The 19050-nt window shown below is 36.1% G+C and overlaps 1 protein-coding gene across 2 annotated transcripts in view; it reads right to left on the bottom strand.

The window, feature by feature from the left end:
- The window catches only part of ATAD2B (ATPase family AAA domain containing 2B), a 152135-nt gene that overhangs the window by 110279 nt on the left and 22806 nt on the right, over positions 1–19050 (bottom strand). For both annotated transcript variants that reach the window (XM_080814879.1, XM_080814880.1), the window contains exons 3-8: positions 14038–14087; positions 13523–13676; positions 11479–11581; positions 10257–10365; positions 7555–7671; positions 4848–4923 (exon numbers count right to left, since the gene is read on the bottom strand). In XM_080814879.1, coding sequence (XP_080671005.1) covers positions 4848–4923; positions 7555–7671; positions 10257–10365; positions 11479–11581; positions 13523–13676; positions 14038–14087 — 609 coding nt within the window. The remainder of the gene's footprint in view (positions 1–4847; positions 4924–7554; positions 7672–10256; positions 10366–11478; positions 11582–13522; positions 13677–14037; positions 14088–19050) is intronic.

Genomic DNA, 19050 nt, shown 5'->3' with positions numbered 1-19050 from the left:
AAATTTGCTAAGGTCACAGGATACAAAGTTAACAGACAAAACAATTCTATTTTTAAATCTTAGTAGCAAACAATTAGAAAGTGGGTTTTTTTACAGAGGTTTTTGTTCTTTTTTTTAAGTTTTTATTTATTCATTTAAGTAATCTCTACACCCAAGGTAAGGCTTGAACTCACAACCCCAAAATCAAGAGTCACATGCTCTTCTGACTGAGCCAGCCAGGTACACCTAGAAAGCAGGGGCTTTTTTAAAATATATATATATATATATTTTTTTTTTTACAGATTGTGTTTATTTATTCGCCAGAGAGAGAGCGTGCACAAGCACGGGGAGTGGAAGGCAGAGGGAGAAGCAGACCGCTGCTGAACATGGAGTATGATACAATGTGGGACTCCATCCCAGAACCCTGGGATCATGAATCTGAGCTGAAGGCAGACACTTACCCACCCAGGCATCCTGAAAACAATTTTTAAAAGCAATTCCACTGAAGCATAAAATAGGAAATACTTAAAAATAAATTTAAGACATGAAAAACCTCTACAATGTAAACTACAAATCACTGTTGAGAGAAATTTCAAAAGACTTAACTAAATGAGATGATATAACACGTTTATGGATTACCAAACTAAATATTATTATAATATCGATTCTCCCCATATTGACCTACAGTTTTAATATAATCCAAACAAAATCCCAGCAGGCTTTTACTGCAGGAATTAACAGGAGTGCCTGGCTGGTTAAGTCAGAGGAGCACTGGACTCTTTATTTTTTTTTTTAATATTGATTGATTGACTGATTGATTTGACACAGAGAGAGAGAGAGAGAGAGAGATCACAAGTAGGCAGAGAGGCAGGCAGAGGGGGCGGGGAAGCAGGCCGAGCAGAGAGCCCAATTTGGGCCTTGATCCCAGGACCCTGAGATCATGACCTGAGCCCAAGGCAGAGGCTTAACCCACTAAGCCACCCAGCTTCCCCAGTACTGGACTCTTGATCTCAAATTGGGAGTCTAAGCCCCACAGTGCATGTAGAGAATACTCTTTAAAAAAAAAAAAGGGGGGGGGGCCACCTGGGCAGCTCAGTAGGTTAAGCATCAGACTCTTGATTTTGCCTCAGCTCATGATTTCAGGGTTCTGAGATCGAGTACTGCATGGGGCTCGCACTGAGCGTGGAATCTGCTTAAGATTCTCTCTTCCTCTGCCCATCCTCCCCCACTCACATGCACACACGTGTGTGTGCTCTAAAAAAAATAAAATAAAATAAATGTTGGGGGCACCTGGGTGGCTCAGTCATTAAGCAGCTGCCTTCAGCTCAGGTCATGATCCCAGGGTCCTGGGATCCTAATTAATTAATTAACTTTTTTAAAAAAGAAAAGAAAGAAATGAATTAACAAGCCGATTACAACATTTAAGTGAAAATACAAAGGACCTGGGGGCACCTGGTGGCTGTTGGTTAAGAGTCTGCCTTCAGGGGCGCCTGGGTGGCTCAGTGGGTTGCACCTCTACCTTCAGCTCAGGTCATGATCTCAGGGTCCTGGGATCGAGCCCCACAACAGGCTCTCTGCTTGGTGGGGAGCCTGCTTCTCCCTCTCTCTCTGCCTGCCTCTCTATCTACTTGTGATCTCTGTCAAGTGAATAAATAACATTTTTAAAAATGGATATTCTGACTGAAAATAGAGCTACCCTACGACCCAGCAATTGCACTCCTGGGTATATATCCTAAAGATACAAACGTGGTGCTCCGAAGGGGCACGTGCACCCGAATGTTTATAGCAGCAATGTCCACAATAGCCAAACTGTGGAAAGCGCCTAGATGTCCATCAACAGATGAATGGATAAAGAAGATGTGGTATATATACACAATGGAATACTATGCAGCCATCAAAAGACATGAAATCTTGCCATTTGCGACGACGTGGATGGAACTAGAGGGTATCATGCTTAGCGAAATAAGTCAATCGGAGAAATATAACTATCATATGATCTCTTTGATATGAGGAAGGGGAGATGCAAGGTGGGGGGGTTTGGGGAGAGGTAGGAAAAGAAAAAATGAAAAGATGGGATTGGGAGGGAGACAAACCATAAAAGACTCAATCTCAAGAAACAGACTGAGGGTTGCGGGGGGGAAGGGGGACGGGAGAGGGTGGTGGGGAAATGGACATTGGGGAGGGTATGGGCTATGATGAGTGCTGTGAAATGTGTAAACCAGATGATTCACAGACCTGTACCCCTGGGGATAAAAATACATTATATGTTTATTAAAATAAAAAATTAAAAAAAAAAAAAAAAGAAAGGAAAAAAAAAAAATGGATATTCTGATCTTCATATAAATTTGAACCAACCAATAAGAGTTGTAGATAGTAGGAGTCAGGCCTCTCAATGCCTGAAAGTTACAAGATAAACAAGAAAGATTAGAATAAACTCTGTGATAGTGGATTAGAGTGGCCCACTTCAGTAAGAACTCATGTTTAGCTTAATATAAAGATGGGTACAGAAACAATTATAAATGTGTCTGTATACATAGGTTAGTGTACATACATAAGATTACCTATCTACAAGAGGGCCCTGTGTACAAACATACATAGTATCTAGATACTGGCTTCTATGTATTATTCTCCAATAAAAGATAACAGGGATCCTTAGTGAGATGGCTTATCCTAGAGCTGGGGCACAGAATGTTTACGATGAGCCTGGCGCATGTTGTAATGACAGAAAATAAAGTAGTACTCAAAAAACAAAATGATGGAGGCATGTAAAAGGGACACAATGGCTAAAACAGGTACAATTTGACCAACACAATAACGTAATTATTTCATTAAAGTAATAACAAAAAAGCACGCATCCATACTAATATAAATGACTAAATAAATATTTTTAAGGGGAGGATGCCAATGTCTTACAAAAGAATTTTAAGTAATACAGGTAGACACTCCCCCTCCAAGAGATAGAGCTTAATTTCCAAACCACTACCTTTCTCTGAAGGTGTGCAAGACTTAGTGATTTGTTTATATTAAAAAAATATATATGGAAATGGAAAAACAGTACCTTTACACTGGAGAAACATGGCAAACACAACTCTAACCAAGTTATAAAGGTTAAGTTAACATTATCAGTGATGTCATATGGATATAATTTTCCCCTTGATGTGATACAACAAGAAGGATCCTTTTCCTCCTGAGTAATCTTTCCAAAAATCCTAACCCCAGTCTCATCCAGAGAAAAACATGATTAGACAGACTGGGGGACATTTCACAAGATATAGGGATAGTGGGATGCCTGGGTGGCTCAGTCAGTTGAGCATCTGTCTTCAGCTCAAGTCATGATCCCAGGGTCCTGAGATCAAGTTCCGCATCAGTCTCCTGCTCAGCAGGGAACCTATTTCCTCTCTCTGCCTGCCCTTCCCCTTCCTTGTGCTCTTTCTCTCTTTGACAAATAAATAAATAAAGTCTTAAATTAAAAAAAAAAAAAAAGATACAGGGACAGGATTCATCAAGATTACCAAGATCATGAAAAATAAGGAAGACAAAAAACTGTCACAGACCAGAGGAGACTGTGGAGACATGACAACTACATGTAATATGGTGGTACCCTCATTTGTATTATGCAGCAGAAAAGGAACATTAATGAAAAAACTATTAAAACCCAAATAAACCTTGAAGGCTGGTAAGTAGTTATGTACCAATATCACTGTTTAGTTTTAACAAACATGCCACAACATGTTAGCAATGACAAAAACTGGGTAAGAGGGGGGCGCCTGGGTGGCTCAGTTGTTAAGAGTCTGCTTTCGGCTCAGGTCATGATGCCAGGGTCCTGGGATCAAGCCCCGCATTGTGCTCCCTGCTCAGGGAAGAGCCTGCTTCTCCCTCTCGCACTCCCCCTGCTTGTGTTCCCTCTCTCACTGCGTCTCTCTCTCTCTCTGTCAAATAAATAAATAAATAAAATATTCAACAACAACAAACTGGGTAAGAGGTTTAAGGGAAACCTATACTATTTTTGCAAATTTTCTGCAAAGCAAAAATTGTTCCAAAACTAAAAATTCATTTTAAAAAATGTTTAAACATTTGCTCTTCAAAACACATCATTTTGAGAATAGCCAAGTCAAACAATGGAGCAAACACTTGTAATACGTACATGTGACAAAAGATTTATGTTTAGAATATATTTTTAAAACTTAAAACTCAGTAAGAAGGCAAACAACTTCATTTTAAGAGGGCAGAAATTTAAGCAGAAATCTTTACAAAGAAGATATAAAAAAAAAAAAGAATAAGATATAAAAATGGCCAATAAGGGGTGCCTGGGTGGCTCAGTTGGTTAAGCATCTGCCTTCAGCTCAGGTCATGATCTCTGGGTCCTGGGATGGAGCCCTGAATCAGGCTCCCTGCTCAGCAGGGAGTCTGCTTCTCCCTCTTACTCTGTGCCACCCCTCCCCTACTCATGTGTGTGCTGGCTAACGCTCTCTCTCTCTCTGTCTCAAATAAACAAAATCTTTAAAAAAAAGAAAGAAAGGGGAAAAACAGTAAAGACTAACTGAACCACTGTTTCAAGTGAAAGCAATGTGAGTTGTTTAGATTCAACTCTACTAAGAGATCACCAAAGAGCTATGTAGCTGTAGAGAACATAATTGTTAAAACAGTAACTATTCCAAGCAAACTGAACTAGGAAGAGAAGAGTCACATGTAAGATAATAACTACTAGTCCTTAATTAAAGAAAGATACCATTTAGTTCCTCATTGACATTATCAACACCATCCATACCCCTATTCTAATTATAAGGCATTTTGTTATGTATTATTTAAAGAATATATCTAAATAACTGATATAAATTTTTCCTCTTTTGAAAACCAACAAAACATACCTGATATGGCTTCTTCTTGCTGGAGATCTGTGAATATCAAACAGTGTGTTTTCCCTCTTTTTTTGATGCGCTGGTACTTAAAGAAAAAGAAAAAAAGACAGCAAAGAAATAACTAATGATAAATTGATAAACTGATATATTAAAGGAATAGAAATTACTTCTGTTAACTTTCTGAATAGAAGTGAGTCTTACGTGTTCAAGTTCCAAATGCTATCTAGAAGGAGTACAGCAAAAATAAAAACTTGGTAGCAGGTAATAGCATAAGTTGCAAACAAACTTTCTAAAAAGATGTTAAATTAAATCTTCATCATCTGGGGTTAAACAAAGATTTTTTTGGATACCACACCAAAAGCATAATCCATTAAAAAACTTAATATATTGGAGTTCATCAAAATTACAAATTCTGCTCTTTGAAAGACACTATCAAGAAATTAAAGGAAACAAGCTACACACAGAGAAAATTTTTGCAAATCATGTATCTGATAAAGAACTGACTGCCAGAATACATAGGACTCTTAAAACTCAGTACTGAAAAAATAAACAACTCAACTGAAAAAATGGGCAAGAGATATGAACAGACGTTTCACCAGAGATAATGCTGGCAAAGCAGCACATAAAGATGCTCAACATCACTTGGGAAATGGACATTTAAACTACAGTAAATATGTATTAAAATTAATTTCAAAAACGGACCATACCAAGTATGTGGCAAGAGAATGGTGCAACTGGACTCTCATGTACTCTTAAGGAGAATGTAAGTGGTACAATCACTCTGGAAAACAGTCTGGCAATTTCTTAGCACATTAAACATAAACCGAGTAACAAACCCAACCATTCTACTCCTCAGTGTTTATGAAAAATGAAACAGTATGTCCAAAGACTTGCACATGAATGTTCATAACAAATCTGTAACAGCAAAACACTAAAAATGTCAACAATCCAAATGTTCATCCACAAATGAATGAATAAACAAATTATGATATATCCATACAATGGAATGCTGTTTGGTAATAAAAAGAAACACACGTATTATTTTCAACAACATGGATGAGTCTTACAATTATGCTGAGTGAAAGAAGTCGGACAAAAAAGAGTATATATTGTACATAAAATTTAAGAAAATGTGAACTCATCTACGGTTAGAGAAAGCAGATGAGATCAGTGCCTGTTTGAGGACTGGGATGGAAATGGTTCCAGAAGGTTACAAGATTACAAACAGGCAACAAGATATTTGGGGGGTTGATAAACATGTTCAGTATCTTGATGGTGATGACAGTTTCATAGGTACGTACCTAAGGTATGTCCAATTTGCCAAAGTGTACATATTAAATATGTGTACTTGCAGTACACTGCATTTCAATTATACCCCAATAAAGATTTCTTTTATCTATAAAAATGGCTCACAATCTTTTTTCTATCTTTACATATCTCCCCCATTATCAACAGGGCTATCTGTGACAGTGACTCCTACCTGGTATAATGTCTGCATACCAACCTGCATAAACTAGAGGCAAGCCTCTAGTAAGATAACTCTGACCCACCCCTTCCAGAGATTCAATCATCATTTTAGAGCATTAAGACTTTAAGTATTGGGGTGCCTGGGTGGCTCACTCAGTTAAGCATGATCCCGGAGTCCCAGGATGGAGTCCCACATCAGGCTCTCTACTGAGCAGGGAGTCTGCTTCTCCCTCTACTCCTCACCTCACTCGTGCTCTCACTCTCTCTCTCTCTCTCAAATAAATAAAATCTTTAAACAAACAAAAAAAAAAGGGGCGCCTGGGTGGCTCAGTGGGTTAAAGCCTCTGCCTTCGGCTCAGGTGATGATCCCAGAACCCTGGGATCGAGCCCCACATCGGGCTCTCTGCTCAGCGGGGAGCCTGCTTCCCTTTTTCTCTCTCTGCCTGCCTCTCTGCCTTCTTGTGATTTCTGTCTGTCGAATAAATAAATTTTAAAAATCTTAAAAAATAAATAAACAAACAAACAAACAAATAAACTTAGATTACTGGCCAAGCTGTAGTCCTGTCCAGTTTTGTGACTTTGGCTAAACTACTTAACCACTTGGAACACAGAGACACTTCCCCCTAAAAGAACTGCTGTAAATCAAAGTGTTCAATAAAATCTAAAGTATTAAAAAAGTATGAGCAGTATTTATTACTAAATTTCAGAGTCTTTAAATAAACTGTACATGCTGTATATAATTCCATATTGCAACTATGTACTTCCACTTTCTTTCAGTACTGTGTATGAACAGTTTGTATTAAGAAAAGATAAATGGGGGGCGCCTGGGTGGCTCAATGGGTTAAAGCCTCTGCCTTCAGCTCAGGTCATGATCCCAGGGTCCTCGGATCGAGCCCCGCATCGGGCTCTCTGCTCAGCAGGGAGCCTGCTTCCTCCTCTCTCTCTGCCTGCTTCTCTGCCTACTTGTGATCTGTCTGTCAAATAAATAATAAAAATAAAATCTTAAAAAAAAAAAAAAAGATAAATGGAACTACAAGAGATTCCAATCTTCTAAATTCAGCAAAACTGGAGGTGCCCGGCTGGCTCAGCTGGTAGAGCGTGCAACTCTTGGGGTTGTAAATTCAAGCCCCACATGGGATGTAGAGATCACTTAAAAATAAAATCTTTAAATTCAGCAGCACTAATTTTTTTAAAGAGGTGAAGCAGAATAAGCTGTTAACTACAAAAGAAGTTCTTCAGCATCTCTTACCTATTGGAGGTGCTTGGTATCGATCTACTGTTTTCCTTTGTCTCAAATTATATGGTCTATCATTTTCTTCTCCTTCTGCCTCTTCAACTTCTATATCTCCATCCTCCTCTTGAGATTCTAGTTTCCCCCACACGAAAGAAAAGAATCGCTGTTTTAATCCACAAGGACTGGTTCACTCGAGAAATGAGTATTTATATTTTGTCTTTTACTCTCAGCACAGTTGACATTTTAAAGTGTCAACATTTTATGATACAGCATATACTAATACAATTAAAAATCAACCTAGATAGGTATTTTTTAAAAATGCCTTTCCTACAAATAATATAGCTCTCTGCTAAGTAACCTAGGTATACTTATGATCTTTGGTCATACAAAACAATAATAGAAGATGAATCAAAATTTGACTGGATCAAACTTCATTTAATGGCCAGTTACCCACCAGTGAAAAAGGTTAGTATTCAAACACTACTTGGTAGTTCAAAAAAATATGCTTACAAGATAATTACTAATGTTACAGCAAGAGCAATTTTTGTTGGCAGTATAATGGTTTGTTAGGCCTGCTGACGACAGATAAGCACAAAATTAGTTCTATTTTGGTAGGAAAATGCAGGTAGGAATTGTGAGGGAGCATGAAGCCGATTTCTGGGGTATTAATGGTTTATTTCTTGATGTAAGTGATCACTTTATGATTTGCTTAACTATACACTTAAAAAACAAATTATAATGTACATAAATCCTGAAAGTTTTTAGAAAGTGCTTTGGCTAGGGACACCTGGGTGGCTCAGTAGGTAAAGTGTCTGCCTTCATCTCAGGTCGTAATCTCAGGGTCCTGGGATTGAGCCCCACTTCAGGCTCCCTGCTCTGCGGGGAGCCTGCTTCTCCCTCTCCTCCCTGCTCATGCTCTCGGTCTCATTCTCTTTGTCTCTCTCTCTCTCTCTCTCTCAAAAAAATAAAATCTTAAAAAAAAAATAAACTGTAGATATATGTCATACCATAGTTACAGCCAAACCACTATTTATTACATATATATATGTATATATATATACTTTTTAATTTTATTTATTTATTTGAGAGAGCGAGAGAGCACATGAGCAGGATAAGGGGCAGAGGGAGAAGCAGACTCCCTGCTCAGCGGGGAGCCCGATACAGGGCTCGATCCTGTGACTCCAGGATCGTGACCTGAGCCTAAGGCAGAGGCTTAACAGACTGAGCCACCTGGGGAACCCGAATTTACAGTTTAAAATAAAAGCCTGAGGTGGGGTGCCTGGCTGACTCAGTCAGTAGAGCATGTAACTCTTAATCTCAGGTTTTTTAATTCAAGCCCCATGTTGGGTGTAGACGTTATTTAAAAACAAAACCTTTAAAAAATAATAATAAATTAAATTAAACTCTGATAAAAATTTACTGGCTTATGGCCCCCAAATCCAATATACTTTGTGATTAACTTTTTAACCACAGGAATTGTAAACACAACACAACCATATTAAGGAAGAGGAAAAATTTTAAAACCACCAGTAATATTGAGTGAAATAGGAAACTAAAAATGCAAAGGACTTCATATTTTAATAATGACATCTGGAAGCTTATTCCAAGTTTATAAAAATTTTTATTATTAAGTTCTAGAGAAAATCAGAAGATACAATATTATTCTCTAAATAAATTACTTATACCCAAGTTAAGTCTCTTTAAATCCTCAAAAAATATTACATTTTGAGAAACACCTGCACAACAATATTGTGGGAAGAAATTCTATACATGGCAAATCTACTTTGAAAACTCTACAAAGGTATTCAGTTAATGAAAAGGCAAAAGTCACATTATAAATCTGTCTCACCTATACTGATTTTCTCCAAAGGAAGCAATATAGAGGTTCTAGCTGTAACAACAATAATATTTGCTCAATAAAGTACCTTCGTTAGAAATATCAGCTCTTCAAAACTCGCTAATAATACATTAGAGAATTTGAGGGAAAAACCCATCTTCTCCATCTAAGCTATACAAATAATAGGAACTGGTAAAGATTTCCTGGTAAAATACAACTATCCTGTACTTACAATACATGGAATCTTCTGAAAATCCATTTCAATAAAAATTAACACCTATAGAATTGAGTTCTATAGGTGTACTTACTAGTCATTGATTTATAATCTTTGAGACAAAGCTACTTCCATCGTGTTCCCAGCTCCAACCCTAAAAATTCAGCCAGGGTTCTTCAGTTCAGAGCCCAGACAAGCCTTGGAAAAGAGCAGTACAACCCCGTCCACTAACAGTAGCAGGCCCTCTTTCTCTGAATGTCACTATTTACTTCTCAGTCCATAACTAAATTTGGGACCCAAATAATCAGAGATTCAGAGGCTATAGAGAGAAAGTGACTATGGATAGAGGCTTCCAGTTTGAAGCTATCTATCGAAACACAAAAGAGGCCTCACCTAATAACAAATCAGTCCATGGCAAATGTCACACCAGACTAGGTCACGGGAGGACTACTAATAAATTACATAATGGCGATAGTATAAAGGCATTTTTCCAGGTGAAAGTAAAAACTCAGAATGCCAAATAAAAATTATTCCAAATTATACAATATAGACCTCTAAAGCCAAAAATCACCCACCCAGCAATATTATGCATATTATTACTTCACACATGCTTCCTCCCTCCCACCTCAACTTCGTAGTATTTACTTCATAAGGTACTTTACAAACCTTCTTCTTCACCCTCAGTAGAGACCTCATGATGATTCTGTATCCCATAACTATTTCTTCTCAGTGATTTTCTTCGCCTTTTCACTCTTGAATACATATCCATGTTTTCCTTTTAAAGAGAGAAAGCTGTCAATTAACGTGGATTTTATTCCTATCCATAAATACCATTAACCCAATGGTATATGACCACTCTTGAAATTTACTAAGTGCCTATTTGAAGGCACAGAATCATGAAAAAATGGAGGTTCCTAAAAATAAAATAAAATAATTTTTTTTTTAAAATGGAGGTTCCTGAATTCAATAAATGCAAGGGACAAAAGGAAAAATAAAACAAACTTATAAAATATTTGAAAATTTAAAACTCCAATGCCATGAACATACTTTCTCCCTGAAGCAAATTACAGCCTAGTAGGATGGAATAAGACAAGTCACATGTAACTATAAAACAAAGTAAAACAAACTAAATGCCATAAAGAAAGGTACAATGTACCATAGAATTCAGAGAGATGATCCTCTTGTTGCTAAGGAAAGGGAAGGGAGGCAGCATTTGAGATGAACCTTGAAACAAAGGTAGGATTGCAGCACTCCCTAACCAGAACTATTAAGAGTGGTTAAGGATAAAGGAACAAGAATGATTTGTTTATATCTGGGCAATGGTGTGTGAGAAGATAAAGTTGAAACCAGATTATGAAGTTCAAGGTGTTTTTAATTAATTCAGTACACAATAAAAAGAACATTAAAGGTTCAAATCAGCAGAGTTAACAATCAGAGAGGTACTTTTTTTTTTTTTTTTTTAAGATTTCATCCATTTATTTGACAGAGAGAGATCACAAGTGGGCAGAAAGGCAAGCAGAGAGACGGGGCGGGGAAGCAGGCTCCCTGCTGAGCAGGGAGCCCGAGAGGGGCTCGATCCCAGGACCCTGGGATCATGACCTGAGCCGAAGGCAGAGGCTTAACCCACTGAGCCACCCAGGCGCCCCCAAAGTGGTACTGTTAAGATGATTCTTCTGACAAAAGCATGGAGGGTCTTTTGGGGAAGGCTGTGGGAAGTAGAGTAAGAACAGAAGAAAACATAAAATCCCAAACTAAAGTGGAAAAAAGAAAGGAACAAATCTGTTAATTCAAGAAAATTCAAATGCTGCTCACCCTCCCCTTGAATTCCTCAACCAAAAAAAAAATAAATAAATAAATTTGCCAAGGTTGTTAAAGTTAATATACTCACAAATTCTGTATCAGTCCACATTCTAAGTCGTTCTACTTCTCCTGACCGACGATTCCGTCTGATGTTAATGTTGTCCATTTCCTGTAGTACAGCTTCAGCAGTACTACAATCACAGAATAAAACCACAAAATGTGTCAGACATGTGAAAGAGCTCTTCATCAAGGCATAATTATCTGATATGTAACTGAACATGGCATCCCAATTAAATAACTTTCTGAATCAGCATCCATCAGAAGATAATGCCCCGTATGTGCTATGATGAGAAAAAATAAAGAAGATAATGCCCCCCAAAATCCAGAACATCTTTTCCCTTAATATAATTGCTATAATAAAACTTATGAAACAGAACATTTGTTTATAATACGCCAAATATTTGGGGCACCTGGCTGGCTCAGTCAGTAGAGCATGTGATTCTTGATCTCAGGGCTTTAAGTTCAAGCCCTATGTTGAGTGTCAAGATTCCTTTAAAAATAAAATCTGTGAGGCGCCTGGGTGGCTCAGTGGGTTAAGCCTCTGCCTTCGGCTCAGGTCATGATCTCAGCATCCTGGGATCGAGCCTGGCATCGGGCTCTCTGCTCAGCAGGGAGCCTGCTTCCCCCTCTCTCTCTGCCTGCCTCTCTGTCTACTTGTGATCTCTCTCTCTCTCTCTCTGTCGAATAAATAAATAAAATCTTTTAAAAAATAAATAAATAAAAATAAAAATAAAATCTGTAACACTCCAAATATTTAACTCCACAATGCCACTATAAATAACTGACTACCAGATCTAAGACAAAGAAAAAGAATTTCAATATTTTTATTTGAAGATGGTGTTAAGAAAATTTATAGTATTAAGAATCTGTAAAAAGTTTAAAGCTAGGGGCACCTGGGTGGCTCAGTGGGTTAATGCCTCTGCCTTCTGCTTAGGGTATAATCCCAGGACACTAATTATGCCCGCATCAGGCTCTCTGCTCAGCAGGGAGCCTGCTTCCCCCTCTCTCTGCCTGCCTCTCTGCCTACTTGTGATCTCTGTCTGTCAAATAAATAAATAAAATCTTTAAAAAAAAAAAAAAAAGTTTAAAGCTAGCGGGGAGGAAGGCAAAAAAAAAAAAAAAGGTTAAAGCCAGGGGCACCTGTCTGGCTCAGTAAGTAAAGCATCTGACTTGATTTCAGCTCAGGTCTTGATCTCAGGGTCGTGAGTTCAAGACCTGTGTTGGGCTCCACCCTGGGCATGGAGCCTACTTTAAAAAAGTTTAAAACCTACATTAAGGTTAACTGAACAGGTAATTTTAAAACTTAGAAAACACTGACCTCCACGAAATACAGGCTCACATTACCACATTTTATCTTTTAAACACATTTATATACCACTTACTGTGTGTCCAGATAATGATCAAAGTACTTAACAAATAATAACTAATACTTGAATTTGACATTACCAGTATAGAATATAATTTCCTCTCTTGTAAAATAGGGATTACACTGACCTCCCCTCTCTCTTGATCACTGCAAGGATTAAGTAGGATAATTTATCATCTGAGAAGAGTAAAATTTCATTGTATGGAGATACTGAGCAATCTGCTAGGCTCATTCACTGTTTCCCATATACCCAGTCTCAAAAGACCATCAATTCAAAAACTTGACTAAAGAAAAGTATACTTACTACACATCAATAATGGAAATTAATGTTACTTGAAAATTGTCAAAAACAAACTGTTAATGAGCAAATATTAAAGGACTATAACAGTAAAGAGAATAAAATTATTTTTTATATTATTTATGCATAAAAACTTAAAAAGGATGAGAAAAATTTAACTATCACATAAACTACTAAATCCAGTAAATGGACTAGAAACTGATAATCATTGCTAACCACTATTAATTCAAATTAAGTTTAAAATAATTGCATTTATTACTAAGTCAGTGCTTAAGTTATTTTTTAAAACATAACTAGCTTAAAAATCACTGATTTTTTTTGAAATCTGAAATCTGATTTTTAAATTTTAAAATCTGATAAATCAATTAAATAAATTAATTTAATTAAACTACTTATAAGCATTCATACCTATTTACTAGTTGATCAAATAACAAACTCTGGTTCACGCTTTCAAATCTGTTTTTCCTGGAACGACAACTTTTTCTGACTTCCATGTCACCATTTATACAAGAAAGGTCCCCATCTCCCTTCTTTTCCCCTCGAAGGGGATGGCTTCGAAGGGCTACAAGAAGAGAGAGATTTACATTTCAAAGTACAGAGTATGAAAAGAAAAAAAAAATACATCAAAAATTACTTTTAAAAGACTATAAAAATTTAACATAACTTCTTAAATGGCTTTAATATTCAATAACTTAAAATTTTGATAACTATTTATAATCTGTCATAGTAATTTAAATAATTTCATTTGTACTGATTTCTCAACATTTAACAATTACGTAAGTATTCAGTATGACATGGAAATCCAGTCATTTCCAACTGTATGCTGAACATACTAGTAAATCACTGTTTTACCCCACTTTAACACTTACTAACAACATGAGTAAGAATTTCAATACTAACCAGTTTCATAACAGAATACTCACATAAGCTACTATGTCCGTTTGGTAATGTAGCACCAGGCTGAGAAGTTAACCTAGAACACAATTATATTTAATATGCAAACACATCAACATTCATTTAAAGAAGCAAGAAACGCAATACTGGTGGAATCATTTTAATCTTTAAAATGTCAGTAATATTACTTTTTTCAGAGTAAAGATGACATTATTTTACTATAAGATTGGTAATATACCAATTAATAACATATACTTGCAATGACTCATTTCATTACTTCAAGAAAAGCTTTAATAACATATTATAAGCTGAATTTACTCTGTCTTCAACTCTATAAATTCCAGAGAGGCTGAAGCTCAACATGTACCATAAAGTTAACTGATACCATAAGCAGCAAAGGTCACAGACATTTATTATTGGTTTTGGTTAAGAAAATAAAAATCAAACAATGACAAATTTATTCAAACAATAAACTGTAGGAAAAATAAAGTCCTTGAACAGCAATACCATTTAATAATTTCTCCAAAATATTTTATTACACATTCTAACCTGACAAATGAAAATAGCTAATTTCTCAAAATAGTCATTGTACAATTCTCCCTTTTGGGTGAAGGAAAGTAAATGTTAATTCAGTAAGAGATACTTAAATGATCATCAAAACATGAAGACTTGAAAAAATTCACAGTATGCTTTACTATTATCAGAATTTCAAAAAAAAACTAAATTGCTACATAATAAAAACTGTCGATGTAAACTTACTAAGGTATTTTTTAAATACCCAATGATTATCATTTTCAAAAATTAAAAAAAGGGAAGGAACTCATTTAGAAAATAGTAAATACATGATTATCTCCTGTTCTATTATCTATATCGTTTGCACAAAATTTTCTTTTAATAGAATTATACTTAATACACAATGTTACATTAGTTTCAGGTGTGTAACTCCATGATTCAACAAGCCTATACATTACGCTGTGCTCACCACAGGTGTAGCTCCCATCTGTCATCACGCAATGCTATTACAATACCATTGGCTAACTATATTCCCCTTGCTATACCTTACATCCCCATGACTTACTTATTCCATAACTGGAAGCCTATATCGTCCACTCCTATTTGTACAAATTTTCTTAACTAAAATATTCTAACGTTTTGGGTTACTCCAGCACTCCTCATACTAAATTTTAAATGTTAAATCCTAATTATAAAAGCCCTTGCCTAAAAAAGGTCAGAGCTAGGATTACTAAAGGATATACACAAAAACTCAAACTGTTTTATGTACTTATACTGTCAAAAACGCAAAAACAAAAAACTCCAGTCCTCCTTTCCCCCAGAAAACAACAAAACTATCTCATTCTAATATGCTACACCCCTTGGAAAGTATTTCATTTTTAGCACCTTTGTATACAAAGTACAGATAAAGTAGTGAAATTGGTGTATTAACATATCTTTCCTTGGAAGATTATACATAACAAATTTTCTAGAAGTCACTTAAAACCACATAGAAAAGTCAATTTTACTACTTCATAAATATACTTCGGCTTTGGACCCAACATAATATTAACTCAGTTTGATCAGTTTATTTACATGTCTTGGTTCCAAGTGAATTTTAGTGTATGCAAAACCAAACCGCTGAAATTGTACATAAATTATTCAAAAACATAAGATGCTAACCCTGAAATCTCTCTACAAAAGAAATCTAAAACTTTTCTTAACAATAGCAACATCCCTGGAAAAACAGCACAATAAGCTTTTTGTTACTCTGAAAAAGACAATGCTTACTTGGCTTTTATTTTGTTGCTTAAGAAAGATCAGTTTTTTTGTTTTTTTTTTTTTTAAAGATTTTATTTATTTATTTGACAGAGAGAGTTCACAAGTAGACAGAGAGGCAGGCAGAGAGAGAGAGGGAAGCAGGCTCCCTGCTGAGCAGAGAGCCCGATGCGGGACTCGATCCCAGGACCCTGAGATCATGACCTGAGCCGAAGGCAGCGGCTTAACCCACTGAGCCACCCAGGCGCCCCAAGAAAGATCAGTTTTAAAAGGAAAAATAAAAACTTATTCTTTAATTAAACGAATTATCTTAGAATCATAGATTACTGTCATCCTTTTTCCATTACCATTTCTCTTTATAAAGACAAAGAAGAACAAAAAGGAGACATAATATTAAATACTTGAGTATGGAAAGAGAAAAAATACTGGGATTTTAAGAACTGGCCTGCCTATACAATAATATATATGTCTAAAGAAGTTTCTTAAATCAGTGTTCCCAAAAGTTAGTCACTTAAAATGTAACTAGGTGACTTCACTATTTAAATGAAAGCTCCAATAAATCTTTTATGATTATGAAGTCTCCTTTGTTTATTTTTAAAAGGGTGAGTAGGTGGGGGATATTTCCCTGTATCTATGTTTCCTAAACTTTGTATTTATTTATTTTTTTCCTAAATTTCTTAACTGGAGACAGCATTACTTTACATTAGATGATTATCATGTTGGAATTTTCTACACCTTGGGGCACCTGGGTGACCAGGTTAAGCATCTACCTTCGGCTTGAGTCAAGATCCTGGAGTCGCAGGACCCTGGGCATGTCTGGAATCCCAGGATCAAGCCCCGCATTGGGTTCCCTGCTCAGCGAGGGATCTGCATTTCCCTCTGTCCATCACTCACACTCTCTCTCTCTCAAATAAATAAATAAAATCTTAAAAAAAAGAAAAAAAAAAAGGAATTTTCTACACCTTTAGTTATCTGGAGCATATTACCAATGAAATGCAGTATGAAGCTACTAACAATCATTACTTATTCTCCCTTTCCCATATAAATCCAAGGCATTTAGTGACTTAGGGGTTTAAACTTCATTTCAGGGGACGCCTGGGTGGCTCAGTTGGTTGGGCGGCTGCCTTCGGCTCAGGTCGTGATCCCAGTGTCCTGGGATCGAGTCCCACATCGGGCTCCTTGCTCCACAGGGAGCCTGCTTCTCCCTCTGCCACTCTGTCTGCCTGTGCTCGCGCACTCTCTCTCTCTCTCTCTGACAAATAAATAAATAAAATCTTTAAAAAAAAAAAAATAAATAAACTTCATTTCAGGAAAAGCCTCAGTTTGGAAAGATCTTAACCAATACTATATGCCTCAGCAGTTTAACAAGTGGTTACATTTCTGCCTAACCTCATTACTCTCTCATCTGACCACAAAACAAAATTTTCACACATACTATAAGTGTACAGTTAGTCTTATCAAAGATTCAATTTTGTTTATATCTTAGAGGATGTGTTTCTATTATTCTAGAGACAACCTCCAACAACACAGAAAGACAGACACATATGCACATGCCCACATACACACAGCATCACAGTTCAATAAATGTCTAGTAGCTAAGTAAATATCAGCTGACAAAAATTTACTCAAAATATTTATAAGCTACGACATCTATCTAGGCAGCATGGATGGGTATTTGTGAATTTCTACATATAAGATAAAGAATATATAGTAAAATTTTTAACCAAAAATATCCTTATTTTATAAAAAATTATAATTATGTTGATAAACTTAAGACTTTAAATATAAGCCCAGATTTCTCCCCAAAAAGAAAGCTCATGATCTATTTCAAATCATTTATGAAAACTTCAAAGTTCTAGTTCCACTTTTACCTCTATCTTCATCCAATTACTGAGCTCTCAAAAGAAAAGTTATTTCACCAAGCAATAGTAATTTTTTAAAAAAATTTAGCAGTCTTGGGGCACCTGCATGGCTCAGTCAGTTAAGTGTCCTACTCTTTGATTTCAGCTCAGGTCATGATCTCAGGGTTGTGAGACTGAGCCCTGTTTGGGCTCTGCACTGACCTGCTTAAGATTATCTCTCTCCTACATGATGTTAATTAATTGAATTTAAATTTTAAAAATGAAATAAAATTTAATTTAATTTAATTTTAAAAAGATTCTCTCTCTCCTTCCCCCTCTTTCCCTCCCCACCTGCTCATACTCAATCTCTCTCTCTCTCTCTGGAAAAAAATTAAAAATTAAAAATTAAAAATTTAGTAGTCTGTTTTACAAAGTCATTTAGGATTCATTATTTTTCAGTGAATACTAATCCTTACCTATATTCACTTTTCCCCCAAATGAATTACATCTGTAACAAAGTACTTTTGTAAAAGAACCTTAATAATATTACTTTAGATCCTCATAAGACCTTAGATAACCAAAATAAAGGAATTGGAATTCTCAGTCTCATGACATAAAAACAAACACAAGCTTCCATATAAATCCTGATTTTTGTATTTATACTATCTCAAAATCTAAAATTTTTTAACTACAAGCTTCCCTCAAAATTCAATTCTATTGAATCTAACAGATCAAATGGTGTCTTCTTTTCAGGTCATCTAAAATACAAAAACATTCTAACAGTGTAGCACTTGCATTCTTAGACGAAAATTTAATTCAAAAAACTTTTAAATTATTATTCTTCTACCAAAATATAAATAATACATTGTTAGTATTATTTCTTGAGCTTTTTACAAAATATATTTTGTAATATAAATACAAAATATTTTTACAAAATATACTCAGTATTTTTTCAAAAAAGGAGTATCACACTAAGGCACCTAAATGGAAGCAAAACTCTCTCCCCAAAACAGTTTTTGAGGGCGCCTGGGTGGCTCAGTGGTTGAGCATCTGCCTTTGGCTCAGGTCAAGATCCCAGAGTCCCTGGATCGAGTCCTGGGATAGAGTCCCACATGGGGATCCCTGCTCAGCAGGGAGCCTGCTTCTCCCTCTCTTTCTCTCCCTGCTTATGTTCTCTCTCTCACTGTCTGTCAAATATATAAATAAAAAATCTTAAAAAAAAAAAGTTTTTGAGGCTTTTTTTATACAAAAGACAGGATCAAGATCAATTTACACAAAGGCCTCTGAGTGGCTAAGATGAAGAAAATCAAGTGCCCATTATATATTCAAACTGTTAAAATTATCTTACAGTGAAAGATCAAACTCTGACACTAAAAGAACATTTTTAAGAAACATTTATCTAGAAAAAGCCACCTGATTCATTCATTTAAT

The sequence above is a fragment of the Martes martes genome, assembly GCF_963455335.1.
Source record: "Martes martes genome assembly, chromosome: 9".
NCBI classification, from domain to species: Eukaryota; Metazoa; Chordata; class Mammalia; order Carnivora; family Mustelidae; genus Martes; species Martes martes.
This window is presented reverse-complemented; position numbering and strand designations above follow the sequence as displayed.